The 27831-nt window shown below is 55.9% G+C and overlaps 1 protein-coding gene across 2 annotated transcripts; it reads right to left on the minus strand.

Annotated features, from left to right (window-relative positions):
- Positions 1-18: 18 nt before the first annotated feature.
- Fignl2 (fidgetin like 2) lies at positions 19-27831 on the minus strand. Of its 2 annotated transcripts, none has more exons than XM_052749011.1 (2): positions 27578-27831; positions 19-4303 (listed from the first exon to the last, which is right to left on the minus strand). In XM_052749011.1, exon 2 carries the CDS (start codon positions 4290-4292, stop codon positions 2343-2345), a length of 1950 nt encoding a protein of 649 aa, XP_052604971.1. In that variant the 5' UTR covers positions 4293-4303; positions 27578-27831; the 3' UTR covers positions 19-2342. The 2 variants fall into 2 exon arrangements, with proteins under 2 accessions (XP_052604971.1, XP_052604972.1); XM_052749012.1 differs by lacking the exon at positions 27578-27831 and adding an exon at positions 6911-8912.

The raw sequence follows: 27831 nt of genomic DNA on the forward strand, positions 1-27831 counted from the left end.
CCCAAGAAATCCTCCAAATACCACACATCATAACTTTAATACTGTGTAATATTTTCTCTTAAAATACAGTCTCTTCTGAGGTAGACAGACCACAACTGCAGAGCATCATCAGACAGGAGATAAATATGTCCATGTACAACACACAGCAAAATGAGGTAGAAATGGTCACAGCTGAAGGACAGGATCCCACCCCAACCTTAGCGGAGGGAGTAGACGGCCGGCCGGTGTGCCCTCCCCTGCAGGGCCCGCTGCCCCTCCCACGCTCCACCCCTGGATTCTTTGGTATGCCCCCAACATTGCTAGAGCTGGACCTGCCCTGCCATCCTGCCCCGTGCTTATGAGGTAGGTGCTGAGGCTGGGGGCTGTCTTCTTGTGCAAAGCTTCCAAACCTGGGAAGACAAAGAGCCCAGCAAAGGAAATGTAGGGACCCTGGGGATTGGCCCATGAACTCCGACCCAGCCCCCTAGAGGTGCTGCTGCTTGAAGGGACAGCTGGGTCCCCAACTCTTCTTCCCTACCCCTCTACCCCACCCCCACCCCCAGACCTGAGAGAACTCCTTTACTCCGTGTTCCCACCAAGGATCTTTTTGCGGCAGCACTCTGAGTCCCGCCCTTGGTTGGCTGGCTCCAGAGAGAGGCTTGGAGAGAACAAGGATGAAGAGGAGGCCGAACTTTCCTGTTCACACTCACGGCTAGCACCTGCCCTCAGCACCCTGGCCCCTACCACATCTCTCATGACAGGGGACTAGGAACTGTAGGGATAAGCGGGGGTGGGGGGCCAGGGTGGGACAAAGATGGGGAGCGTCCCTTCTTTGCCCCAAAGATTGTGACATGGTCTGAGGCGCTAAAACCGCTGAAGCCCCACGAAGGGAACAAGCAGGAGGAGGAATGGGGGCTGAAGAGGAGGGTTCTAGTCCCTCTGTCACCGGAAAACACCCTGTACTCTCCAGGCCCAACACTCCAGGGGAGCAAGTAAATACACTCCCCACAGAACTTTCTCCGGAGCAATGCTCTGCCTCCTGACAGGTCCCAGAGGAACAGGTGGCCTGGCTCCTAGTAGTCAATATTGTGCCCAGCCAGACTTCCGGCTAGATCATCTTCATTCCTGAGGGAATCCTCTTAGCCTGGTCTAGGGAGCCTCTGACCAAGCAGGTGTCCAGTGAGGTGGCCTGAGAACGTCCCACTTGGGTCACCTCTGAGGCAGGATATGGGCAAGAGCACCCCAGCCCCTTGTAAGCTTCACAGACAACCTGGAGCCGAGGACAGAGCCCACAGGAGACAGTGGCAATAAGGGAGCGAGGCTCACTTGCCCTCTGGAGTCCCCTGTCCCCACCCTCTCCTCTTGCTCCCGAGCTGGGCCTGGGGAGGAGCCCTTGGCTACATTCTGTTTCTATCCCAGGAACAGCAGTTTGGGGCTTTTCTCTGGTGTTCCTCAGAAGCCCCAAGTCTCTCTGGTCTGGGAGAATCTGCTCCCCTGGGGTGGGGCTGGGGGTAACAGGAGAGCAGGCAAAGTCTAACATTCTTTCTGAGGTCAGTTTCTTCCTGAGTTGTCAAAATAAAACGAAAAACAGCAAATCCTACACATCTTACAAAAATAAGAGGCCTAAAATATTAAGCAACCTACATTTCTGGGGCAAACCTCAAAAATGAACAAACCAAAAAAAAAAAAAAACAAAATAAAACCCTTCTTTGGGTGTTCCCCCCCCTTTCCTTGTTCCCACCCCTTAGACCCAAGATGTCAGGTGGATAAATGTACTGAGGGGGTTGTGGGGCTCACTACACCCCCTTCTCAGTCTCTGGGCCAAAAGAACTGTCAAGAGACGCTGCGGTGTGAACGAGGAACGAACGAGGAACAGTGAGGAGGGATTAAAGCAGAGTCCAGGAAACACACAGCAGCTCCACAGAGAAGCACGGAGGGCGACAGATGAGGTGGGGACCGGAAGGTGGAGCTGAAAGGAACAGGGACAGTATGGGGAGGGTCAGGGACAATGCCTTGAGAAACTAAGTCAATACAGAGAAGGTAGAACGGGGAAGGAGGATGCTCAGAGGGCAAGGAGGCAAAAGGATTGTGGAGAGAGGGCGGGAGTTCCCTAGGCCCTGGTGCCAGCTCATGTCGGGTGTGCCCGGTGTGCCCGGCGGAGATGGCGAACTTCCCGTCCACAATAAATAGGAGAAACCTGAGTACACGGTGCATATGGCATCGATCTGCCGGGCAGAAGCATTTTCCTTCCCATAAAGAACAAATCCACTGGCAGAGCCCTCCTCCCCTCTTCCATCCCACATTCATCACTCCTTTGGCCAAGGACATCCCCTGAGGCGGAGGTGGCCTCCCCTCTGCCATCCTCAGTGTCCGGAGCCATACATTTTGTCCCACTCCACTAGCGAGTCCAGCTCCTTGGGGGAGGCCCGAGGGCCCACCTTGGCTAGAGCCGCCTCCACGTCTTTGTAGGAAAGGGGCCGCTGCAGTCCGGAGAGGCCCGCCTCGGCCGCTGCCTGCTGGCACAGCTGCCCCAGCTCGCCGCCCGAGAAGCCCTGGGTGCCCTGCACCAGGGCGGCCAGCTCCCGCTCGCTCAGCGCACAGCCCTGCTGAGCCAGCGCCCTCTGCAGGATCTGCCCGCGCGCCGCGCCGTCGGGCAGGGCCACGTACAAGCGCAGCGCGAAACGCCGGCGGGTCGCCTCGTCCAGGGCCCCCGGCCGCGAGGTGGTGCCCACCACCAGCACGCCGTCGGAGCGCGCGCCGCAGCCGCCGTCCAGGCAGGCCAGCAGAGGCGCCCGCAGCGAGGCGCCGTCGTCCCGCGCCGGCAGCAGCGCGTCCAGCTCGCTGATGAGCAGCACCGCCGGCGGCCGGCAGCGCGCGGCCGCAAAGGCCGCCTGCAGGAGGCGCGCGCCCTCGACGGCGCCGGAGGCGGCCAGGCCGGCCCCGCGCAGGCGCAGCAGCGTGGCGCCCAGCTGGGTGGCGAGGCAGCGGCCCAGCAGCGCTTTGCCGGAGCCGCGGGGCCCGAAGAGCAGCACGGTCCGCGGCGGGCGCGCGCTGCCGGGACAGGCGGGCGGCCTGAGCAGGGGCCACAGCAGCTCCTCCTCCAGCGCCGCCTTGAGCGCGCCCTGGCCCGCCACGTCTGCCCACTGCACCGGGGGCCCGCAGTCCACCATCTTGCTGGTCACCAGCTCCAGGGTCCCCGGGTCCACACCTTTGGGAGGCTCCCCCGACGGCGCCGTGAATCCTCCGCGGGTGGCCGGGGCCCGCTCGGGGAACTTGTCGAAGGGCTCGAGAGGAGGGCCGTAGGCGGGGGAGCCCAGGACCTTGAGAGGGCCGCCGCCGCCGTACTTGCCCGTCCCCTCCTCCGGAGCTCCGGGGGGCTTCGCGCGGAACCCGTTGCCCCGACACTCGGCGTCGTCCGCGGCGGGGTAGGCGGCACCGTCGGCCGCGGGGGCCTTGGCGGGCTCGTAAGCGTACTTGCGGTAGCGGGCCTCCGCGCCCTCGTCCACCGCCTTGCGCTTGAGCGACACGCCCTCGGCGGCGGCGGCGGCGGCGGGGAAGCCGTAGGGCGCGGGCCGGGGCGGGGCCGGGGCCGGCAGGGGCGTGGGTGCCGCCAGGCCCGACGGCAGGTAGGGCGCGGGGGGCGCGGCGGGCGGCGGGAGCGCACCGTAGCCGGGCTGCGCGGCGTAGCCGGCCGCCGGGTAGTTGTAGAGCGGCGCCGAGGGCCCGTAGCCCGGCGGCGGGGCTGGCTGCAGGAGCGCGGCCGGGGGCGGCGCGGCCAGCGCGGCGCTCGTCTGCGCGCAGTAGCCGGGCGCCAGGTACCCGCCCCCGTAGCCCGTCGCGTACTCGGTGGCCGCCGATGGGCCCCCGCACGCGTTGCCCGTGTACAGCGGCTCAGCCAGGTTCCCGGCTACTACCGGGGAGCCCCCGAGGCCTGCGGACCCACCCCCGCCGGCCGGCTTGGCTCCCGGGAGGCCTTCGTGGAGCGAGGCCAAGGGGTAAGGTGGCTCCGGCCCCGGCCAGGGCTCCGGGTCCCCTTTGGCGCCGTTGAGGAAGGCGGCGTCACCGTAGCTGCCTAGGCCCGGGCGCTCGTAGGGCGAGTCCAGGACTCCGGAGTACTTCTCAGCGTAGCGCTTGAGGAGGTTGGAGGCAGTGAGGGCGGAGATGTCGTCGTGTGCCCAAGCGTAGTGGCAGCGCTGGCGACCCCCTGGAGGCATCTCCAACTTGTGGGCCGGCGATGGGGTAGTGGAGGAGACGTCCAGGTGCTGCTCTGGCCACTGGTTGAGGGGCTGGGCGTGTTCTGGTGTCCAGTGCATCTTCGACAGAGCTGCAGGTAAGAACAGTGACTGGTCAGCTCCTGCAGTGGCTCTGGGGACCCACTGGTGGTCCCCAGACTTAGATGATGGCAGGCTACCCTCCCACCCTTTGGACCTAGAATTGGTTTTTTGTTTTTGTTTGTTTTTTTATTTTTATTTATTTATTTTTGGTTAGTTGGTTGGGTTGTTTTGGGTTTTTTTTGCTTTTTCCTGACAGGGTTTCTCTGCGTAGCTTTGCACCTTTCCTGGATCTCGCTCTGTAGACCAGGCTGGCCTCGAACTCACAAAGATCCGCCTGGCTCTGCCTCCCGAGTGCTGGGATTAAAGGTGTGTGCCACCAGCGCCTGGCTTTGTTTTTGTTTTTTAAAATAAGTTTCCTTGGCACCAAGAAGAACCCAGAAATGCCATGGTTAGCCCTAACTGATCACCACACCAGCTCTGCCCCTCTGTGGAACAAAGGTCATTACTGGGACTTAACAGAGGGAAGGGCCAGGCTGGGAGAAGAGCTAGCCCAGCCCATATGAGGCTCGTAGGTAACAGACACTTGCTGTTCACCCACTATGTGCTGACCACTGCAGAGGTGAGGCAGGCCCAGAGCTAGGAGGTCCAACCAGGTTGACATTGTAAGATTCTTTCTTCACCTTGGCCTTCAAAGAGATCCAAAGTCCACTTTGGGCCTGAGGTCAGAAGTGCCCTGGAGTGTGATCCTTCCCATCAACCCCAAAAACCACGGTTGCTAAACCAGCAACACTTACTTCCTTGCCGTTTGATTTCTTTGGGTCTCTGCCTAAAACTAGAATGCTGCCAACTGCTATCTGTAGTAGCTATGGAGTCTGGGCAGGTACTCCTGCCTGCTACATCCAAAACCTGCCTGTTCGCATCACAAACATTATTTGGAATGGGCAGGTCATTTGCTAGGGTCCACGGAGCAGTACAGAGCATGCAGGTCCCCTTAAGTGTGTCCCAGGGCTGGTACAGTCCCTGCCTGGCATGCTCAGAGACCTGGGTTCTATCACCGGCACTGGAGGGGTTAAAAAAGTGAACCTTAATTTGCTCTGAACTTCCCAGTCACCAAATAAAGAGGGAGGTACATCTCTCACTTTGCGAGACACCAGTCCTCAGAGAGAACAAAACTGTCCCTGGGGTGTGGGGTCACGGAGCCGATCTGTGCAATGTCACAGTGTCTGCACCATTGACAGTCAAAACAGGCTGTTCCCTGAACTGTCCTCTGGCACCCATCAAGGCACGAGTCCTGAACTAGTAAGACATTCAGAGCCTGAGCAATTGGACATGGCTCCAGTAAGCCAGCCTGACCCAAGAATAAAATTTCAAAGGCTAAATGAGCCCGAGGCATACCCAAACACAAGTTCTGTGGTGATTATTTCTCAAGCCCAAGCTTTTGGTGAGTTTATTTAGCAGATTCTTCCTTTGGCAAACTTTGTATTGTTCTCTCTCTCTCTCTCTCTCTCTCTCTCTCTCTCTCTCTCTCTCTCTGTGTGTGTGTGTGTGTGTGTGTGTGTGTGTGTGTGTGTGTGTGTGTGTGTGTGTTTTGCTGCAGGGGGGACTGAACCCAAGGCTCTTGAAGGCCAGGTAAACACTAGGGAGCATTACCTCTAACTTCTCTGCAAAAACTGGATTGAGCAAAAGCTATGTGCTTTGCTAGGCATGGAGTTAGATTAAAGGGTGGTGAGGATGGTTCAGCCAGTCGGAGAAGTCAAGTAAATAACATCCTTTGTGAAACAGGAGAATAGAGGTGCATGCCTGGGGCCCTGGGGCTCGGGAGAACATGCCTCTCCGGGCTGAGAAGGACTCCCCCAGGAGCTCTACCAAGTGTCTTTGTGGTATCTTAAACAGTTACAGAGAGCAGTGCATCCTGGATGACAGGAACATTCAGAACGCCAGCGCTAGCCCGCTGCAGTGATGCACGCCTGCATTCCTTGCAGCTCAGAAGGAGCCCTGGAGTTTTAACACCAACTTTAGCAGCTCAAAGCAAAGCAAACCACAGCCGGCCCCCTTGGGCACTGTACTGCCACCTGCTGGAGACATGTCACAACCTACAGACCTATACCGGGCTCTTGTACAGTGCACACCGACAAAACTACACACTGTGAGCCTATAGAGAGGACTAAGAAATGCGGTTTCTAGAGACGGGTCGGGGTGTGTGCAGGAGGCTGAAAGCTGTGTTTCCTCCAGTTCTGCACAGCTATCCATCCTGGCAGCGGCTGGTCATTCTTACTACTCTTGTGACTGTGGCATGACTGATGGCAAGAAACAGCCTTGGAAAGTGAATTGGGCCCCATTTTCACTTTTATCTACATCTCTATCAACCTCGTAGCCAAAAGGCCCGCGGGTCCACCCAGAAAAGGCATAGCTATGCGCTAGTACCTAGAAGTTCTGGAGGTGCCAGCCGCCGGGAGGAAGAAACACAAGGGGTCAGGGATATGTGCTGAGGGGTTTTTTGCAGATGAGAGCCATCACCTGGTGATAAAGGGGCAGTTTCCTGGGACATCAAGTCACGACTTATCCCACGACAGGGTCAGAGGAAGTGGCATCAGTTACATAGACGCCAGTGTCCTGTTACTCCATCAAACCCAGGGTCCGACCCCACTTACTCTCACCTGTGCCGGCTCCTTGACTATCAATACAGAGCAGACATGTGACCTTAAGGACTGTGTCTCTCTGGAGCACACTCACCCTGCAGGGGAGGAAGGGCACAATAAGGTCCAGGCCTGGACTTGTCCCCACGAGTTTCCTTCTCCCTTGCCAGGCAATCTTCACTGAAGTCCTCCCCAGGTACCACTGGGAATCACTCGTCCTCTGAGCCTGATTCTCACTCTCTGCTGCAGAAGTCAGCCCTCTTGAGAGGAGACCTGGTGCCTGGCATGTCACCTGACTACTGGCTTGTCTCCTCAGATGCTTTAGATCAGATTCTCTCCATGTTTACTAGGAGAAATGAAGCCATTTACCTTTACCTGCGTCTTTATCTCCACCTTTACCTGCTTCTGTATGCACCTTGTAGGCCAAAGCCTGATGGTCTACCCACCTCAGCTGGAGATCCCCATTCTGACCCAACCAGGATCTGGTCTGACCCCATGGGTCCAACCTAACTGCCGCATACCAGCTCCTCCTCTACCGTGAGTGTCACTCATCTCCAAGATGACCTCCCTTGGCCCTGGGTCCCCACTAACTGCCAGCCTGGCTCTGCACCCCTTCTTTTGGTGACTGCTGTCTACGTGTAGTGACCGTGATCTGCTACATGTCCTTTAGGCTAGCAGGTAAGCAAGGAACCATGCCTCCAGCAACTTCTGCTAAGCTGAGTTCTAGAGCATTGCATTTCCTCCAACCTAGCGAAGGAAAGGACAAAGATCTGGTCTGCATCCGAGTGCCTAAGGCCTGGGCCCAAACGAAAAAGGGTAGGGAGGCCAGGCTCCAGGGTCTGCTTTCAGGTTGCAAATGGGAGCAAAAAGGATCCCAGAGACACGCCAGACGGCAAGAGTATGTATAGCGTTACGTGCACTTGAGAGTGAAGGTCCCCAGCAGGAGTACCCAAGCTGTATACACACCACAGAGTGGTGTACCCAAGCTGTACACACACCACAGAGTGATCCCTAAGCCACTAAGCCACACCAGCCTGGCCTCCGGGCACAGATGGAGATCACTAACTCCCCGCTCCTACCAGCCCTTAACGCTCCCACACAGACAACCTCCCCCTTCGCTTCCTTCCAACTCACTCTGTCCTATAGTCCCTGGGTCATCAGAGCCAGGGGTGAGGGACAACCAGGACTTGGTCAAGAGTGGAGCCCTGAATCAGGGAGGCCTGTTTCAAAGTCACATCCATACACTCACAGGGGTCCCTGAACAGACTACCCAACCTTATGGGACCTCATTTTCTCCAGATTAAAGGGCATAATACCTAACAGGCCGGGGGACTGAGGATTTAAAATGATGTGTGAAAAGCAATACAAACTGTAAGTCCCAAGTAGTACCCCTCTCTGGCTCAGTGACTGAAACGGCTCACTGGGGGCTGGGGCAAGGAGCTGGCTGGAAGTCTCCATCCGGCTCTGACAGGACAGGATGGTCCTCGTGCCCTGTCACAGACCCCTGCTCTGTGCTTGCCCTGTGCTGTTGCAGAGAGAGCCCTACCTCTCTCCAAGATCCACAGCAGATAGGAATCAAAACTCTGGTCCTGGACGTCATCCTGCAGTGCCTGTCTCCAAGCCCTTTTGTCCTTCAGCCTGAGGAGAGAGTCAAAGTGCTCACTCCTGTCCGGCCTAAGAAAATGGCTTCAATATTTCCCTGTAGACATGGCTGTCTCCCAGTTGTGCGGATTTGGTCTTCATAACTCATGGGGGAATTTGCATCCTCCTGGCCAAATAGCCCCCAAAAGGCTGTTCCTTTCCCTGTGGATACACAGCCACAAAACTGCACATGGCCAGAGCTGGGAGACAGTCCCTAAGTTGGGGTTTTGTGGCTTGCCCTAGTGGTAGCTGGGACTCTGGGTAAAGCACCCTCTTTCCACATATGGGGTATGGCCGTCAGTGGTTACAGAACTACTGGATAGAAGAATAAAGTTTCTCCTTCAGCCCCGCTTCTCATTTGGAGGAAGCCCAGGGTTGCAAAAAAAAAAAAAACGCGCCGGGCGGTGGTGGCGCACGCCTTTAATCCCAGCACTCGGGAGGCAGAGCCAGGTGGATCTCTGTGAGTTCGAGGCCAGCCTGGGCTACCAAGTGAGTTCCAGGAAAAGGCACAAAGCTACACAGAGAAACCCTGTCTCGAAAAACCAAAAAAAAAAAAAAAAAAAAAAAAAAAAAAAAAAAAAAAAAAAAAAAAAAAAAAAAACGCGTCTCAGCCTTCACAACCCGCTTTAGCCCTGCACCGCCTCCCTGCCTACGAGCGCCCCACCCCCACCCCTGGGCTCCAGGCCTGGCCCAAGTTTTGACAGCTTAACCAGCAGCCCCCACGCTGTCACTGTATGGCCACCAGCCAAATGCCTCACCTCTCTGTGCCTCACAGTAACAACTGGCTCCGTGGGAGGAGCCCAGACATTACACTAAAGTCCTCATGGGCTTCTTAGAGATCAAGCTGCACGATTTAGACAGAGCTGGATGGGGACAGACGGCAGCCACACAGAGTCTCCACACCTCTCTCTATTCCCTATACGCCCCTTAAGACCTCAGAAATTCTGATTCCAGATTCCATTACCCACTGGGGAGGGGGACATAGTAGAGAAGGGGCGCCTGGACCCCACTCAGCCATAGTGGAGGAGGGCTGGTGCCCCCTTCTGGACAAGTCTCCTCCAGCTCCATTATCTCAGCCTGGGACAAAAGGACCGAGTGGAGAATCGCATTGTGGGGCCTCCGTATGGAGATCTCATTAATCTATTCACCGAGGCTCCCACAGGCCTTTTGTCACAGGCTTTTTGTCCATTGCTTACAACTCATGTCCCAGGGGGTCCGCGGTCCCTGGCAGAGCCTGAACAGGCCTCACTACTCGGACCCTGTCCCTCATGCCAACCCCCACCTATTGAAAAAAGGAAAGAGAAACCATGACTTGGGTCTCCGGAGGACTGGGCACTTGCAGTTACCACACAGAAACCTCTCTCCTCAGTTCCAGGCTAGAGAACAGGCCCCAGGACAGAGGGATCCTCCTGCTTGGGGGATGCTCTGGGGGCCTGGCACAGAACCTAGTGTGGCTGGGGCTCAAGGCATGTCTAGGAATCAGCAGAAGTTGCCAGAAAAGTGACCGTGGTCCATATCTACTAAATGTACTGTCTTCTAGCCTTCCAACACTTTCAGAGTGTCACCAACCATATGCCAGCTAACGGACAGGCAGGATTGGGTCCAACTGTGACCCAAGTTTACAGCCTTGATCAGCTAACTGAGTGTAGTCAGGAAAAGGGAGAGAGGGAGGAAGCTGTAAAGGAGGAAGAAGGAATGGGGAGGTATCAACCAAAAAATACAACATTTGAGTTAGGAGGAAGAGGCAAGGACTGTGCACATCCCCATGACTGCGGTTAACATAATATTGTATACTTGAAAACTGCCCAAGACTAAATGTTCTTACCACAAATAACCATGTGAAGTGATGCACAGAACTAGTGTGATTTAGCCTTATAACAGTATATTCATCAAAAACATTCAAATTTTTGTTATCAGTTCAAAATTAAGTTAAAAATATCACTACTATCCTCAAAGCTCTGATAACTTGAATTTTTTTATGCTAATGGGACTCACAGGGATACAGTTAACAGAGTTTTTTGTTTTGTTTTGTTTTGAATGTGTATGGGTGTTTTGCTTTCACACCAAGTGCATACCTGGTGGCCAAAGAGGCTAGAAGAGGGTGTTGTATCCCCTGGGACTGGAGTTACAAATGGTTGTGAGCTGCCATGTGGGTGCTGGGGATTGAACCTGGGTCCTCTGGAAAAACAGTATTCTTAACTGCTGATCCATCCCTCCAACCCCTTGATAAGAGTTTTTAAAAGATTTTTAAAGTGTGTGTGTGTGTGTGTGTGTGTGTGTGTGTGTGTGTGTGTGTGTGTGTCTTTGTGAGGCTATGTGCATGTGAGTGCAAGTACCAGCAGATGCCAGAAGAGGGCATAATATCTCCTGGAGCTAGACTTACAGGCCACTCAACATGGATGCTAGGAGCCTGTTGTGGAATATTATTTTAACTAGGCAAAGATGTGTTATATTTGTTTATGCTGCATTTGTTTAGTTATGTAAGATGTGTTGCATTTGCTTCACCTTGCCTGCCTAAGGCACCTGATTGGTCCAATAAAGAGCTGAACAGCCAATAGCTAGACAGAGAAAGAATAGGCGGGGGTGACAGGCAGAGAGAATAAACAGGAAGCAAACTCTAGGCTTGAGAGGAGAGGAGAAACGAATGAAGAAGACACCTAGGGCAAGAAGCCAGGCAACCGTTGCCAGACAGACAGACAAGAAGCTGTGAAAGTAAGATATACAGAAGTAAAACAAGTAAAAAGCTCGAGGCAAACGGTAGATGAAGAGAAACAGGTTAATTTCAGATAAAAGAGCTAAGCTAGGGGCTGGAAAGATGGCTCAGTTAAGAGCACTGGCTGCTCTTCCAGAGGTCCTGAGTTCAATTCCCAGCAACCACATGGTGGCTCACAACCATCTGTAATGAGATCTGGTGCCCTCTTCTGGCCTGCAGTCATACACGCAGGCAGAACACTGTATACATAATAAATAAATAAGTCTTTAAAGAAAAAAAAAAAAAAAAGGTAAGCTAAGGCCAAACATTCAAAACTAGTAAGTCTCTCTGTCATGATTTGGGAGCTGGTTGGTGGCCAGGTACAGGAAAAAGAACAGGAACCAATCTTAGGTCCTCTGCAACGGTAGTACATGTTCTCAACTCCTGAGCCATCTCTCCAGCCCTTCCAGGTTGGTTTTTTGTTTGCTTGTTTGAATAGCAAAGAAAGGGATGGGGCAGGAGAGGGAGAAAAGATTTATTCTGGAAGTTCAGAGACAGCCAAGGCTATCTGGGGCTGTGGCAGTCACCCAAAACGGGTCTGCGAAGGTTGGAGCCTTGGCGCAGACTCCAGGCCCGAGACAAGAAAAGAAGGAAGAAGTGTGCTGAGCTGCAAGCAGTGTGCACACCAGTCCTCTCATTGACTCCCATTCTCCCTACAGAAGCAGGCGTTTGCAGAGGCTAGACCAATACCACTGAGGTGTGCCGGCCCTAGGAAGGGGACCTCTTCCCTAGGAACCAGCACGTTCCCTCTGCACCCATCATGTGCCAAGTAAGGAGCAGTGTTCTGAGGGGCCAGGGGCCGCCCTCCCCAGCTGTCCCTCGCTCTGCTCCTGGCCCAGAGCCAGAGTAAAGATCATGGAGCTGCAGAGGGAGCGCGGAGGGGCACAAGAAATAAGCACGGGGCTGGCAGACATGAACGGAGGGAGTCAGGAGGGTCCGGACCTCAAAGCTCTTTTTTTGGACTGATTCTCCGTTTGCCTCTATCCGAGTTGCTGCTCCTCTGTTAATTTTCTGTGAAGAACACAGGCCTCTGCTGAGGGGCGCCAGCCTAACAAACGAATGCAAGCCTCCCAAAAGATATCCAGAAAAATCAGCCCAGCTCGTTCAGAACCGCAGACAGGCTTTTATACCTGTCATGCCCTCTCTGCTCACTAAGTCTTCTAGGTCCATCAGGGTCCATGGTGAGTCCTGTGTCCTTGCATCCTTCCCAGGCCCTCCATCGCTAACCCCTTACCTCCTTGGGAGGCTGGATAAAGTCTTCATGGCCACAAGAACAGGGGCGGATGGGCTAATGAGTTGTGTGTGGGCTTCCTCTTGGGCTCTAATCTCCCTCTTAACACTCAGTGGCATTGTCCCAGATTCCCTCCTTCCTGCAGGGCCCATTCCCCTCTCTCCACTGTGTCCTCCTCAGCCCACAGTACGCTGTGCTTTTTCCCTCTGTCAGGGCAAAGCCTGGAATAAGCTCTGCTCTCCCTCTGACTAGTGCCTCTGCCAGCTGCCTACAACTTTCCCAGAACCAACAGTTTGAAAGTCACATAGGTTAGTATTTCTGGTTCCTCTCCTTTCATCTTCGACCTGGTCTGGCTCTGTGTTCTGGCCCGGCACTCCACTCACCGGCGTCCTCCTCTGGCTCTGCTGACCTAGACACCAGGCCAGCAGGCTCTCTCTGACTTCACCTCATCTCTGCTCCCTTAGCTGCCCTCCATGCCCCTAGCCAGCCTCCACACACTCACAGGCCTGGGCTCAGGCTTGTCTCTCCATGCAGGTCTTTGGATGACCACAGCCAGGCTCGAAAATTTGACCATCACTTGTATATGTTACCTATACAGGGTCCTGCAGCCTTGGTTTCTTAACTGTACTCCACCATGGCTGGCACATGTACCCTCCAGTCTAACTGCCACAGGGAACACGTCTCAAACTCAAAGCTGAGCATGGTAGCACACACCTGTGGAATCTCAGCACTTGGAACCTGGAGGCAGGAGATTCAGGAGTTCCTCAGCTAAATAAGAGGTTTGAAGCCAGCCTGCATGAAACTTTGTCTCAAAACGCCAAGACAAAAACAAAAGCATGTCCCCAAACCAAACTCTGGCTACCACCCCATCCTACAGCCTTCTCCATGGTGGAGAGGGCAGCTGCCTCCCTTCAGACTGCTCAGGCAGATGCCACCCATGACCATTCACTCCTTCACACTGCAGACCAACAAATCAGCTGGCCCTGACTTCAAAATGTGTACAAATGAAACCCCTTCTCAGCACCCCAGAGACATCTCTCTTGCGTCCCCAGTTACCGCATGGAGATCCGCTCTGTTCTCCACTAGCCAGCACGATGCTCTGAAATCTGTCTGATTGTGTCACCTCACTTCACATACTGTCCCCTCCTCCTGATCTTCTTGCCAGCGCTAGTCCTATATGGACTCTCTGTCGCTTTCTCCTCTGTGGATCCACTAAAAGCCCCATGAGAGCAGGGGCTTCCTGTCCTTCACTGTTCTTTCCCAGGCAGCTAAGACATGTGGGCACACCGTAAGTTCTTGATAGGTTTTAGGATGGTGGGATGGATGATGGATGGATAGATGAATGGATGGACGGACAGACAGGAGGGTGGGTGGAAAGATGGATGGATAGGTGGGTGGAAAGATGGGTGGGTGAGTGGGTGGGTGGGTGGGTGGATGGATGGATAGATGGGTGGGTGGGTGGGTGGGCAAAGAGGCCCCAAATTGCTTCTGTCTCCCTATAAGAAAATGGGAGTGTCTCATTAAGATGGTAGGCTGGCAAGAGAAGCCAGCAATGGGTAGAGAGGGCACTGTGTCTCTGTGAACACCAGAGGAACGTGCTCAGCACCAACCCAACTGGAGCCCAAAGGCACCCATCCAGGTCCCTGGGACCCACCCAGCCTCATTTCTCTCTCATCTCTCTTTTGCTTCCCTCCCACAGGCCTCCAAGGGAAGACAAAGGGGGCGATGGAATTCCCATCAAAGGCCACGGACACATGGTAAAAAGATCAGGGCCCTTGGGACCCTGCTTCCTGGAGGTAGCGAGGCCTCCCCGCCAGCCTGGCTCCTCTCCAGGGTGGGGGTGTGGGGGGTACTGCCCCTGGCCTCCTCATATGTCAAACGCCAAACAGCAGGAGGTCAGCCTGAGCTAAGCTGGCCAAGTGGCCCCCATCTGGGCTGTGTGTGCACACACATGAACTGGGGGGGGGGGGCGGGGGGAAGGGGGCAGCAAAGAATCCCTGTCTGTGTCCTCGGTCAGGGCCACAGCCAAGCTGTGACCATCTGTTGTCCTGTGGAGAGGCCAGGCCAGGGGCTGGCACCCTTGAGGAGTAAGCTTTCCAACTTTTCCTGGGCTGGTAGGATTTGCAAAACTTTTAGTTAGCATCGGTCTTCCTTCCTAGTGCTCACTAACAGAGACTCTGTTCCTCTGTCTTAAGGAGGAGGAAATGGATGCTGGGAGGGGACAGGGATTCTCCCAAGTTTAGAACAGTTTCTAAGAGTGGAGTGTGACTCAACCCATGCTTCTAGCCCTGCTCCCCGCTCCAGCCTCGATCCTGGGGGCGTTGCTCAGGATCCACGTCAGTGAGTCTCCAGGACGAGGCTCCTGCCCAGTCACCTGCCCGTGCCCTGGCTGCAGCTCTGCTTGTCTACTTTGAACCTGCCTCCTCCTCCAGGAAGTCTTCTCAGGTTGGCATCCCCAGTGAAGTTCCTACAGTCTCTCACATCTGGAGGAATACAGCCATCCCTTTCCTGCTGTGGTTGTTTGGCCCATGCAGGGTCACTGGAAGACAGCTCAGCCGCCGCACGCAGGCAGTCTCTAGCCACAGAGAACACAGACAGCATTTCCAGGTGGGGCAAGCAGGGTCCTCCTGCCTCACCACACAGCCATAGCGAGGCGGGGATGCCTTCTGATCCCAAACCCTTCTCTTAAAGTCCATAGCTTCTAATCCCACACGATCCAAAAGGCAGGCACCAGCACAGGGAACTGTTTACGTTTAAATCCATTAAAACTTCATAAAATTAAAATGGAGCTCCACAACAGCTACGTTCCAAGCACTCAACAGTCACGTGTGGTATCAGCTCCCTGTAGGTCATCACTGTGGAAAGTTCTGGACGGGGCCCGCTCTCATCCCCACTAGGGCTCTGCTCTGTGGCCTGAGCTTTGTTGGGGGCCGTGGTGGCAGGCAGCTCCTCAGGCCTCAGGTGGCCTTCCTCAGGATGCAGGCTGTTCCTTCGGCCGCCTCCCTGATGATTTTACAGCCACCCTGGACTGCAGCTTCCCTGAGATGGCCTCAGCCTGACTGGGGTAACCCCTCCCCCAGCCTGTCTGGTCTACCCAAGAAGAGGCGGGGCAGGCCGGAGAGCGGGACACAAGGTAGGACATGGCAGTTTGTCATCTGGCCCTCGGGCTGGCTGTGCTTCCCTCCCCCATCAGCTCCTAAAACACCCCTCCCCCACCCTGCCCACCATCCTCATCCTCATCCAGTCCCAAGGACAGATGGGGGCTGGCGGGGGGGGGGGGGGGGAATGCGACCACAGTGAAAGCACCGTCAAATGACAACAGAGTCCAGGGGTCACAGCTGTGTCCCCTGAGGCCTGGACAGTCCATGCCCAGCCTTGCTGCCTGGCCATGCTTGGGCTGAAGTGAATCTCTTCAAGGGGAGGGAGGGGGTGGGGAGAGACCATGGAGAACCTTAGGGAAGATTTTCGCTAGATTAGCCCAACAGATGCAACCCAGTCCCACCACTTAGCATGGTCACACACTCCCCCACCCATGCACTAGCCCCACCAGGTGGAGATGCAGAGATGTACAAGTGGGATCCCTCATCAGCTGGACCAGGTAAGGCAGAGCTGGTTCTGAGCATAATCCCTGTTCCAGTCTAGCTGAAGATCCTTTGTCTCTGTCCAGTGGTCTGAGCAGGGTGGACAACCCCCACGCCCCCACCCCACCCCCTCTCTACACACACACACACACACACACACACACACACACACACACACACACACACACACACAGCTGCTTCCACAAACCCCCTCTCAAGGTCTTTGACCAATCACAGCTCTGATGAGTAAGTCCCACTGTCCACCAGCCCCCAGGGAGTGTATTAGCACATTTGAACCGCTCAGGCCTCCACTGACAAAGCCTGGGGCCTCGGGAAGAGCCACAGCAGGAGGGTGGGGCCTTTGGGGAAGCTAGCCTCCCCCTCCCAGGAAGAAGCTCTACATTCTGGGGCTCAGAGGAATTCGGGGGTCTGGGCTCCAGCAGTGAATAAGCAATCCATAAAATCCCAATTTACACACTCACTGACCAGCCTGTCTACAACCCCAGGAGGCCAGGGCGACTCCCAGACCCTCTCCCCACACTCTGAGGAGTTTGAAGCTGGACACAGGATGTAAGGCTGCCAGTGTTTATGCAACACAGCCCCACACCCAGAGCTCAGGGACCTGCCAGTGCCTCCTGTAATCTGGCTGCCTTTGGGGATACCTCTGCTAGGCCCCAACCTCTGTCCACCTCAGTGAATCAGCTCTTTTCTCCGGGGCTGCCCTGAGGCTGCCAGGCCTGACTTAATCACTTTTCCAGCTCAAAGGCCCTCTCTGTCCTGCTCCCCTTTTCCAACTGCCCCACCCAGCTCTCCTGCGACCATCTCCAGGTACTGTCCCTGCTGAGGAATGCCCTAAACTCTAGTCTCCCACCAGACTAGCTAGGACCCCCGTGTCTCCCCTAAAGAAAGCACAGATCACTCTGCCTCACTCACCCATGTTGTGAGTAAGAGAGATCATTCTGGTTGACCAGCATTCTCTTTTAAACAAAGCATTACCACTTCGGACTCTAAGTGATGAGCCAGGGATCTCTGGGGGGTGTGGGGGGGGGGGGTCACCAGAGCTGACCTGTGTTTGCCTCCTGCCTGTGGAGATGGGCTATGGAATGGGTGCATGTGATCTCTGGATCAAGGAAAGTGAGTCCTGGGCTGAGAACTGTTTGGGAGGCAGCACAACCCATCCTACCACACTGCCCTTGAGCCTCAGTTGTGGTCAGCCAGGAATCACATCTGGGCCCCCCGAGGAAGGTGCAGAAAGGGGCTGTGTATAACCCAGTGTGCTTCCCAGTGGCTTAAAGGACCCCCCCCCCATCCTCATCAAATCCGAGGGACAGATGGAGCCAACAGAAGCCACTGCACCACTGTCTGGGAGTCACCGTAGGAAGGGGACTGTGGTATAAGCCCATTCTACAGCAGGACACTCTCCTTCCCTTGGCCCTCCTCAGCACCAGCTGTTTAGTATAGTACTAAACCGCCCAGTACAGTTTAGACCCTCTATGGACCTGAGGGAGCCAGTTATTAAACAGCCAACCAGAAGAGTGCCCAAGGCTAGGGATTTCTAAGGCCATTCTAGGAAGCCCAGAGGATGACTGTGGGGGAGGGGTCACAGCCCTTCCCCTGTCCCACAGCTTGTCTGTCGCACAGAGTGAACACAGGCCATCCAGTCAGCCTGCGCGATGAATGGCACCTGTCTGGATCTCTGGTCTCCCCTCCAGTGTGAACTGGAGCCCAAGCACTTCCAAGGCATGCTGGTGGGAGCTGGGGCTGAGCAGGCAGCAGGCAGGGCAGGGCAGGTTCAAACCAGCTCCTCAGAGACCTGGAAGAGCCCTGGAGAGGGAGTGCTTTCCCAGCCAGAAAAGAACAACCACCACCACCACCCCAAAACCCAGCAGGTTTGAAGGGTGACTATGGAGCAAAGCACAACCTAGCTGCCTTCCGGGCCCCGGGAGAGCACAGCCTACAGCCTCACCTGTCTTTGGACCTGCGAACACAGACCCCCCAGGCTGTCCTAGCCAGTCCCTGCCTCTCTAGCCTGTGTCCTGGGACATCTCCCACCAGCTTCTCCTCTGTCCATTAGGAACCCCAGGGCCCTCATAATGCCTCTTCTGTCTCTGTGAAACTGCCCAGGCAAGCAAGACGGCCTGCTTGCGTTTCAGGTCCCTCCTGAGAGTCCACTGACCAGATCTAACCAGCCTGACCCCCCACTTTTCACTATCCCTGGGACCTGAAGAGCCAAGAACCCAGGTGAGAAACTCTGGGGCCTGCCAGGGTGTCCAGAGACCTTGGATTCCACACGACCCAGCCAACATTCCACCTTCCCCTTCCAGAGTCCATCTGTTCACCCAAGACTGTCACTGCTCGGGAGCCACAGCCCATACCACGAGTCACCTAGTTCCTAGACATCCTCTGAACCGGTCCCCCACAGCTGGCCCCATATCTGAACCCTCTGCCTGGCTCTGCTTTCCAGTCCTTCTTCCGTCTGGCTACCAAGGAGGTCCCCCAGTCCACAGCACAAAGCCAGTTCTGACAAGGGATAGACAGACTCCCTTCAAGTGGCCCTGGTCAGGAGATGAATCCATCGTTTGGCCCAGCCTTGTTCATCTTCAGCCACACTCTGGAGGCTCTGTCTGTCTTCCCTATGGTCTACACTGGGGAACTCCGAGCTGTTTATTATTCCACTTGACTCTGAGGCCATCCCCGGCTCCCTACTTCACCGTCCTGCCATTTTGATGCTTATTGATGGCCGCTATCACTCATTGAACTGAGATTGAACTGAGTTCCTCTTCCCTGCTCAACACTCACGTCTCCCTAGAGCAAGCTGTCTGGCTAAGCACCCCGTGCTGCTCACCCCTTATCCTTCCCCTGCCTCACTACCTCCTCAGATACAAAAGGTACGTGTCGGGGGAGCCAAGGCCTACGGCAAGGGGCTAGTCCATACGGCTTCATAATGGTAACTGCTGCGTTTAGGACAGCTGCCCTCCCCAGGTTCCAACAACTGCGCAGCAAAAGCATTCCAGAAAAAAAGCCCGCAATCTACACTGCCCCGCACCTGCAGCCCCTGTGACCACTTCCTGGAGATAATTTGGGTTTTCATTGAACTCGAGGCCCTGTCCACCTCACATCAGCGGCCCTTTGGGACTCCACTTCTCTCCCTTTCCACAGGCCTGCACCAGGCTGTGTGGAAAGACTCAGTACCCATGGGGCTGTCACAGGTGCTGCTGTGCCGAGCCGGGGTCACTGCTCTCTAGCAGAGTCTGCCTCCTGGGTGAGTCCGCACCTAGGGGTCACCTTCCTTCGGGACTTGGCGCTGAGTGGGCAGGAGACAGGGCACCGTCAGAGCGCTTGGCCAGATTTAAGCCATCGGCCCTTTTTACAGCTGAGGAGTCTGTGATCATTCTCAAAAATACTTTCCAGTGTATAAATAAAATTGTATTTGTCCACAAAGGAAAAGAATAACATTGGAAAACTGACCTATTTATGAACTTCTCCGAGGTCCTGGAACAGAAGCCTCAGGCCAGGAGCCCAGAGTCTCCTCCAAGACTCCATGTTGCCCCTCCACTCAGCCAGACCTGGGATCTAGTTGCCTTCAGTTGACGTGGGAGGTTATCAGGCCTCCGAAAGGTTTAAAGTCTGGCTGATCCTTTCCCCTGGCCTCAAATGTGTCCTCACTGCTGTGCATGGTGGGGGATGAGAGGCACGCCCCCACAGTGTCTGTCTGCCCAAAGGTGAGGAAACAGGCCCAGGCAGCCCACCTCCAAATCCCCAGGCGGGCAGCCCTCGCAGCCTCTCCCCAGCCCTGGGGTGCTGAGATGAGTCACTGAGCTATGCAGCCTGGCCGGTCCACCTGGGTGTTGAGTGGGAAGGGCTGTCCTCAAGGGGGCGGCTCCCACAGCTGCAGGACCTCAGGGACAGAGAGAGCAGGAGAAACGGGGGGGGGGGGGGGGTGAACAAAGGGGTGTGACCACCAGACACCCCTCTGCTTGCCTTGGTGGGGTTCTCAACACATTACCCACTCCATATGTGCCCGATATTTAATGGTCACAAGAGTCCAAGAGCAGCACTCCCAGGTGACAGACAAGGAAACTGAGGCACAGTTCCCTTGTCTAAGTCACCAGGCCAGAACAGGGAGCCAAAGGGATGCCATTCGACTTAACAGCTAGAAAGATGTGGCTGTCACTTGACTCCTCCAACCTATTTGGCCTCCCTAGAGCCTCCCCCCCATATTACAATCAAGCCCAGAGCTCAGCACCCTCCGAAGCTGTTCCTGTGCCCAGGTCTGACGAGTTCTAGCCTCCATGTTAGCTCTAGATGGTAGTTAGAATGACTGTCACACTCAGAGGAAAGTGACCACCATGTCCCCACCAACAGGTACACTGGACATCAATGCTGGGGCTCTCCCCTCCTCTGGAGAGCCCCCTGCGGTTCCCACATGGGTGAGTGCCCGCTGGACTCCTAGACTCCCTCACCCCCGTAACCCACTGACAAAGCGCCATCTTTCTCTACGAGGGGCTGAGGATCCAACGCTCAGGCCTGAAGAGGGTGGGACAGTAGGGAAATGACTTGGAAGAGTGACACCCCCAAGGGACATGTCTACCTGGAAGGGAAGCTCTCCTGGAGAAAGGGCCTGGTGCTTTAATTGGAGCTCCTTGCCAAAACTCACGCCGAAGCCAAGTGTGGTGACCCACATGTCACCTGGGAAACTAAGGTGGGGGATTGCTGGAAACTCGAGACCAGTCAGTGCTACACAGTGAGCCCTAGGCCTGCCTAGGTTACACAGTAAGACCCTGTCTTAAAAAAATTACAGAAAGCAGGAGACAGAGACCCCATCCTTTAAGGGGTGGTTGGACCATGAAGGCTCTGCTCTCATGAATGGATTCATGTCCAGCCAGAACATGAATCAGCTGTAGAGTGTCTGCCTGGCATGCATAAGGCCCCCGGGTCACTCCCCAGCACTACTTCCCACAAAAGGAGTGGGATCTGAGCATGGGTGCTCACACCTTTAATCCTAGCATTCATGAGGCAGAGGCAGGTAGATCTCTGTGAGTTCAAGTCCAGCCAGGGCTATATAGTAAGACAGTGTCTCTCTCTCTCTCTCTCTCTTTTTTTTTTTTTTTTTTTTTTTTTTTTTTTTGGTTTTTCGAGACAGGGTTTCTCTGTGTAGCTTTGCGCCTTTCCTGGAACTCACTTGGTAGCCCAGGTTGGCCTCGAACTCACAGAGATCCGCCTGGCTCTGCCTCCCGAGTGCTGGGTCTTTTTTTTTTTTTTTAAGGAATGGGTAATAGCAATTGCCAGAATGGACAGTTACCCCTGGCCAGTTCTCTCTGTCTCAGCCTAGAGCTCATGTGCCCTTCCACATGTCATGACCAGTATAAATGCCCTTGCCAGAGGTCAGCCCTATGCTCTTGAACTTCTCAGGCACAGGAAGTTCAAATAAACTTCCACTCATGGTAAATCCCCTAGCTTCTGGTAATTCCAAGGAGCAAAACCATCCATACACCACTGTGTCTCTACAGAGTGATGTGGGAGAGGCAGTTTCTCCTGGTAGTCAGCTGTTGAATGCTCACTGTCCCCAACAGACACCACCCTGCAGACTGGGTGGCGACAGAGCCATAGAATGCCAGGGGTTGGGGTGGGAGGTGTACAGTGACCACTGGGTTTTTGGGTTTTTTTTCCCCTGTGACCTCAGGGAGCAAACACTTCCCCAGAGTCTTAAGCATCCAAGGGTCAAAAAGAACTCAACGTTTCAGGAAGACAAACCCGAAGAGTGACCCTTGTCCCAGTTGTCTGCTGATCCCACTGACACAGCCTCCCCAGGACAAGCCCCTTCCCAGGATTCCTGTTATGGTAGCTGGCCACCCTCACAGCCTCTCCCAGAACTACCCTGTACAGTTTTCGTGGCCACACCCTCAGAGGCTCCCTTCTACTCAGGGAATGTCCTTTTGCCTCTTTGCTGGTCTCCAGCATTTTGTAAGTTCCTTGAAGGTGATACCACATTTAAATGGGAGGGGGGGGGGGCATTGGATGAATGGCTGGCTACCCGGTCTCCAAGGTTTAGCACCACTATTTGTGTTAGACGCCTGTGGCAGGTAGCGCCGGGGCTGGCAATGCCCCCATCCCGGCATGAGGCTAAGACAGCCTCTAGGGGCTAGCCCGATGGTTCAGTGGGTAAGGGTGCTTGCTGCCATGTCTGACAATCTGAATTTGATCCTGGAACCCACACGGTGGGAAGAGAACCACCTTCCCACGTTGTCTCCTGACTTCCACACATTTGCAGAGGCACATACACATAATCAACAAATAAATAAATGTAAGGTTTTTGAGAGAGACTGACCCTGACTCCAGGCATGAAAGCCCAGATGGTAGGGGAGAAACGTCAGGGACCGTAGCTGGCGTTCTTTGGAGCGTGGCTGAGATACACCCAGAACGTTGTAGTGCTGGGTCACCACAGAAGGTAGGGATCCATCCAGGGGTCAAACAGGGAAATGTAGTTTCTTCCCTGTGTCAATGACTAAGCTTGTCACTGGTCTAAGGGCGCCAGGCACTGAATGGGACAAAAGAAGGACAGGCCTCTGTCTCCCCAGTTCCTGCAGGGAGTCAGGAAGGCTCCCCAGTTCCTGCATGTTTCCTGATTTCTCTATCCTGACGCTGCCTCGGAGAGGTTTCAGAGACGGTGTGGGCAAGCCTTGTGGTCCAGAACCTTCACTCATGCACCTTCTTACTCCTGCCCTGGGAGGGGGTTTTTGACCTGCCTGGGCTCTGAGTCACTGAGTAGGTCACTAGAGATGGGCATATATTGCATTGACAAAGAGGCAGACTGAAACCGGGGCCCATATCACCACTGTGGGACTTTTACCCCCAGCTTGCAGTAATAAACCCGAGACGGAGATGGAGACTGTAGACCTCACTTTCCCAGGGTTCCACTGGCAGGGTCACTACAGCTCAAGGCTCGTCCTTAGCGTAGGGTCCAGAACTAACAACACAATCTAGGGTTGGGGGGACGTGGGGATAGAGCTCAGTGATGGGGTGCTGATCTAGCATGTGCAAAGCCCCAAGTTCAAGCTACTATACTGCGGTAAATAAATTAATAGGGTTGGGCTTGGGCTCAACTTTTCATTATGAACTCCGGCCCACCTGCAGTTAGCAGCTGAATTCTAAAGCTGTCACAGTTCAGAACCAGAGGGCAGCAAGGTGCCAACTGCACCAGTCAGCAGAACGTCGCCCTCACGGCACACCCCCATTCTCAGCTCACTTTCCAAGTGCTACAGGAGTTACCCCGGTCCTCAGGAAGTGCTCTGAGAAGAGCTGGCTTTCTCTCTGTCCCTTGTTCCCAGGGACAAGGGGACCCTTAAGCATCAGCCTCTTTCCAAGCCACACAATCCGAGATGAGAAACAGCGTGAACGCTCCAACCTGGAAGCTGTCCCAGTGACTCCCCATGCCTGGCCTGTGACTCCTGCAGTCCCCTGCCAGTAACACAGCCCTGGGATGAACACCCAGCAAGGATGTCAGACCTAGGCTGCAGGCCAGACCCTGGCCTCAGAACCTCAGAGGGGCTGGACTGGTGGAGGGCTTCAGGTGTCCCAGAGCTTAAAGGAGAAGGCGAAGAATGGTGGCATCAGCTAATGACAGTGCACTTTCCTGGGGACACCTTCGTTAACCTCCCTGGGGGCTCTGTAAAACAAGTTACAGACCCATAGTTTGTTTTTGCCCCCTCACACACACTGGCCAAGAATCCAACCCAGGACCTTTACAGTCTAACCAAAAGCTCTACTAGTGAGTTAACTTCCAGCCCAGAGACCCGCAGAAGAGGTAATCTTTTTGTTGTTGCTGTTTGTGTTTTCCAAGACAGGGTTTCCCTGTGTAACTGGAACTCACTCTGTAGCCCAGGCTGTCCTCGAACTCACAGAGATCCACCTGCCTCTGCCTCCCGAGTGCTGGGATTAAAGGTGTGTGCCACCGCCATCCGGCTAGAAGAGGTCATCTCAAAGGCCCCTGCTGCCTCTAGTTAGATTCTTCCATTATATGTTTTTAAGCATAAGCCCCACTCACCCAGTCTGCAACTCAGGCTAACTCAGCTGTGGCTCCAGGAAAGACCATTAGATTTCTTTTCTGTTTGTTTGTTTGTTCTTCTGGGGGTGGGTGGTGTCCCCCAACATACATTGTATCAGTGAGCTACATCCTGGCCCTTTTTTGTTGATGGTGGTGGGTTTTGAGACAAGGTCTCACTCTGGCCCAGGATGATATATAACTAACTATGTAACCCAGGCTAGCTTTGACCTCATGGTAATTCTGTTTCGGCCTTTTTAGTGCTAGAAGTGTGAGCCCTCACACCCAGTTTTACTCTGGACCTATTTCTTAAGTCTTTGCAGGTAAAGTCCTGGAGTTCAGTGTCACACAGCTCTGAAGACTCTCTAGCTCTCAGAAGACAGCAGCAGGGTCGGACTAGGATTTCAGGTGAATATGGCTCATCCCTGCCCCTGACTTCTGTCCACTGGCAGGCAAGAGCTCTCAAGGCATGCCAGGCCTTGGTCCTTGGTCACCTTCCCAGATGCAGCCCTGGGACTTTCCTGAGCTCCTGTGCAGAGCCTGGTTTTCATTAAGTACGGTGATGAAGTCATTGAGTGCCAAGGCAAGAAGAGGCAAAATTCAGCTAGAGGGGTCAGGGAGGGAGAGGGCGGCCAACCAACCTGTCCCCTGACCTCCTCCAAGACCACTGGTGGGGGAGGGGAGGCAGGGCTCCGGGGGACCCAGGGCTGCAGCAATAGGAACTTGTGGTGAGGAGTGGGGGAGTCCGGCCAGATAATAAGCAATTGTTAATGTGATCCATATGGACCCTGACTGGCCTCTCTGTTTAACAGGATGATAATGGCGGAGAAAGAATGCTGGTCTGTGGGGAAGGAAAGGGGCAAAGTCCTCCCTGGACTGGGGGGGGTGGGGAGGGTCATCGGGGAGGAGGAGGGGTGAAGGGGGAGGAAGAAAGGAGGAGCTGGGGTCTCCACCACCCTGGAGGAGTGACCAGATCCCAGGTTTTGCAGACCACCTGGTTAAAACCTTCACGAAACTCCTTTTCCTCACCCAACCAATATTTATGGGCACCCAAGTGGCACACAAAGTACGCTGTGTGTGCTGGCCTCCTGGAGGCATCTGGACCCAGCCACAATGGAAGGGAGGCACAGGTGCAGTGCAAGGGGTCTGTGGAGGGAGGGCAGATGACAGGAGCCAGGGACTCCGGGGAGGCTACACAGGGGGATATGCAGCATCCTAGCTGGGCCCTGAAGAATGAGGAGGTTGTGGCAAGACCAGGACAATGGAGAAGGCATTTGGCTGAAGGAACAGCAGGAGCAGAGGCAGAGAGGCGTGAAATTGCGTGGAGAGCCTGAGATTCAGCAATAAAGCTGCAGCCAGGCAGGGGAGGGGAGGGACTCTTGATCCATAAAAAGCTGTGGCCATGGGTGACCAGGAGGGAAGCAGGACTGGACTCTGGAACGCCACACTGGTGCCTGGGTTCCTCTCTCTTGCCTCTCTTTTCCCTGCCTTGATCTGGGCTGTGTCCTGGAACTGTCTAGGTAGGTGAACCTCAACCTGGCGACTGTCTTCACCAGAGCCCAAGAATGTGCTGGACCTTGGAGGCCCACCGCGTCATCCCTGTGCCACTCGGGCCCCTCTCCTCCTCCCAGGGAGACTGAGAAGTCTTGAGGACTGGGCCTTCCAGGAACAACTCCAGTCCTGAATGACATCTAAATTCCCGTTGGTCCGTAAAGGGCCTTGCCCCAGAAGACGGTACAGGAAGGGCGTGTGGGGCGCTTCTGGATACTGCGGGCACCAGTGGAATCAAGTGGAAATAAATGAAATGGTGTTAAATATGGGTAAGGGGGATTTACGAGGTCTGTCACACAGTCCTCCGGGGCCGTCCAAGCAAGACCCTCCCCTTTCTTCGGGCGACTGGAGAAAGTCCCGCCCCGCCCCCTGCCCGCAGCTCCGGGTGGCCCGAATACCCGCTCTCAGATCCTGAGGCGCTGCAGCTCGGCACCCCCTTGCTGCCCTGAGGGGGGTGGGGCAGGGCTAAAGCCCAACAGAGAATGGGCGTTCAAACCCGACCTGGAGGTTCTGGGGGGGCCGGAGGTTCCGGAAGGATGCTCAGGGATTTCGGAAGGGACTCTGGGAGGGTCCGCAACTCCCCCATGCAGTCAGAGGCCTTTGGACCACATCATCTCCAGGCCCATTCCAAATACAGGGTGACTCTGGAGAAGGTGTCAAACCCCGGGAGTCAAGAAGCCCCCAAGTCTGTAAACCCAGAACGGGGATGGGAGCAGACCCCCCACTCCTGGCTGCGGGGCTGAGAGCCGGAGCCCGCTCCGCCTCTCCTGCCGGTGCGGACAACACAGACATTCTTCCGTCCTGTATTCTCCTCCAAATTAGGTATCCATGGAGACTGGGCCGGCAGCCTGACAGCCCCACGGCCTAATCCTGATTTAGTGACCGTCCCTTTAACAGCCCACCCACCCGCCCACCCACCCCTGCACTCCGGGCCGCCGCGGGGCGCAGGCTCCTCCAGGCTGCTCTCGCTCTCCCCGGCGCAGACCGCTCCACAGGCCCTCGGCCAGCGGGAACCACTGGACCAGAGAGGTCCGGGAGGGAGCCAACATCTATTAAGCCCTTCCTGTGTGCCCAACTATCTACGGGGGACCCTCTACCAAGGGTCTGGAAGTGGGAATCTCTGCGTAGACCAGAAGAGGGCTCCAGGAGTGGGGAAGTTTTAGGGGCTCTTGCTAGAGCTGGGAACTGCGGGGGAGCTCAGGGTTAACCAGTGACCCACGCGTGAAAATAAGCGCAGCTTCGTGCAACACCCCAACTCTGAGCTGGGACTGCCGTCCCGGGCTGAGGAGAATCGAAAGGCGTGTGCGTTCGGGGCGCAGGGACAGAAATGGCCTCAGTCTCCTGTCACTGCCCCGTCACGATGCTGGGGAATCTCCAGGCCAGTAACCCAGCCCCCACCCCCTCCCGCACACACAGGGGCCGCTGGACAAAGACCTGACGGAGTGGGAGGGGCCTGCGGGCCGGCCCTCGGGCTCCGGCCGCCGGATCCTTCTGGGACCCGAACCCGCAAATCCTAGCTCCCTCTCCCCAAGCCCGCAGACTCCCCAGAGCCCGCCGCTCGCTACCACCACCACCTCGGCTCCTGACCCGGCGGCGAAGCGGGTGCCGGTCGGCGGCCGAGCGGCGATCCCATGCCTGATCGCCCCCTTTCCTCCCGGGAAATGACCCTGGGCTCCCACGCACCCGCTCGGGTCTCTCCCGGCCTTGCCCTCCGACCTCCTCCTAGTTAGACCCCCTGCCCCTCAGCCCCCGCCCTCCCCGGGCCTCGCACGGCCCCGCGCCCGCGGACAAAGCTCCGGACACCGGACCGCACCGTCGCCACCCCCTGACCCCCGGCCGGCCGGCCCGCGCGCTCCCGCGCCTGCCCCCCGCCCGGGCCTGCGACGCGTACCTCGGCATCCCGGCCGGGTCCTAGGTGAGTGTGCGCGGCCTGGGGGGGCGTCCGGCCCAGGGACCGGGGCGGGAGCGCGGGCCGGGGGCGACGGGCCAGGGCTGGGGGTCAGCGGCGCTCACCATCCTGGGGCCGCTGCTGCTGCGGCTTCTGCGGCCGCCGCGGCCGGGAGCGGGACTGGGCAGTGGGGGTGGCCGGACAAGGGGCGGCCCAGGCTCCCCCCGCAGGCAGGACCCCCACCCCTCCTCCCCTCT

The sequence above is a fragment of the Peromyscus californicus genome, unplaced genomic scaffold (assembly GCF_007827085.1).
Source record: "Peromyscus californicus insignis strain IS unplaced genomic scaffold, ASM782708v3 Scaffold_20__1_contigs__length_68692818, whole genome shotgun sequence".
NCBI classification, from domain to species: Eukaryota; Metazoa; Chordata; class Mammalia; order Rodentia; family Cricetidae; genus Peromyscus; species Peromyscus californicus.

Coding starts and splice junctions, on each gene's coding strand:
- Fignl2 (XM_052749011.1), bottom strand. CDS start 4,292: ATGCACTGGACACCAGAACACGCCCAGCCCCTCAACCAGTGGCCAGAG.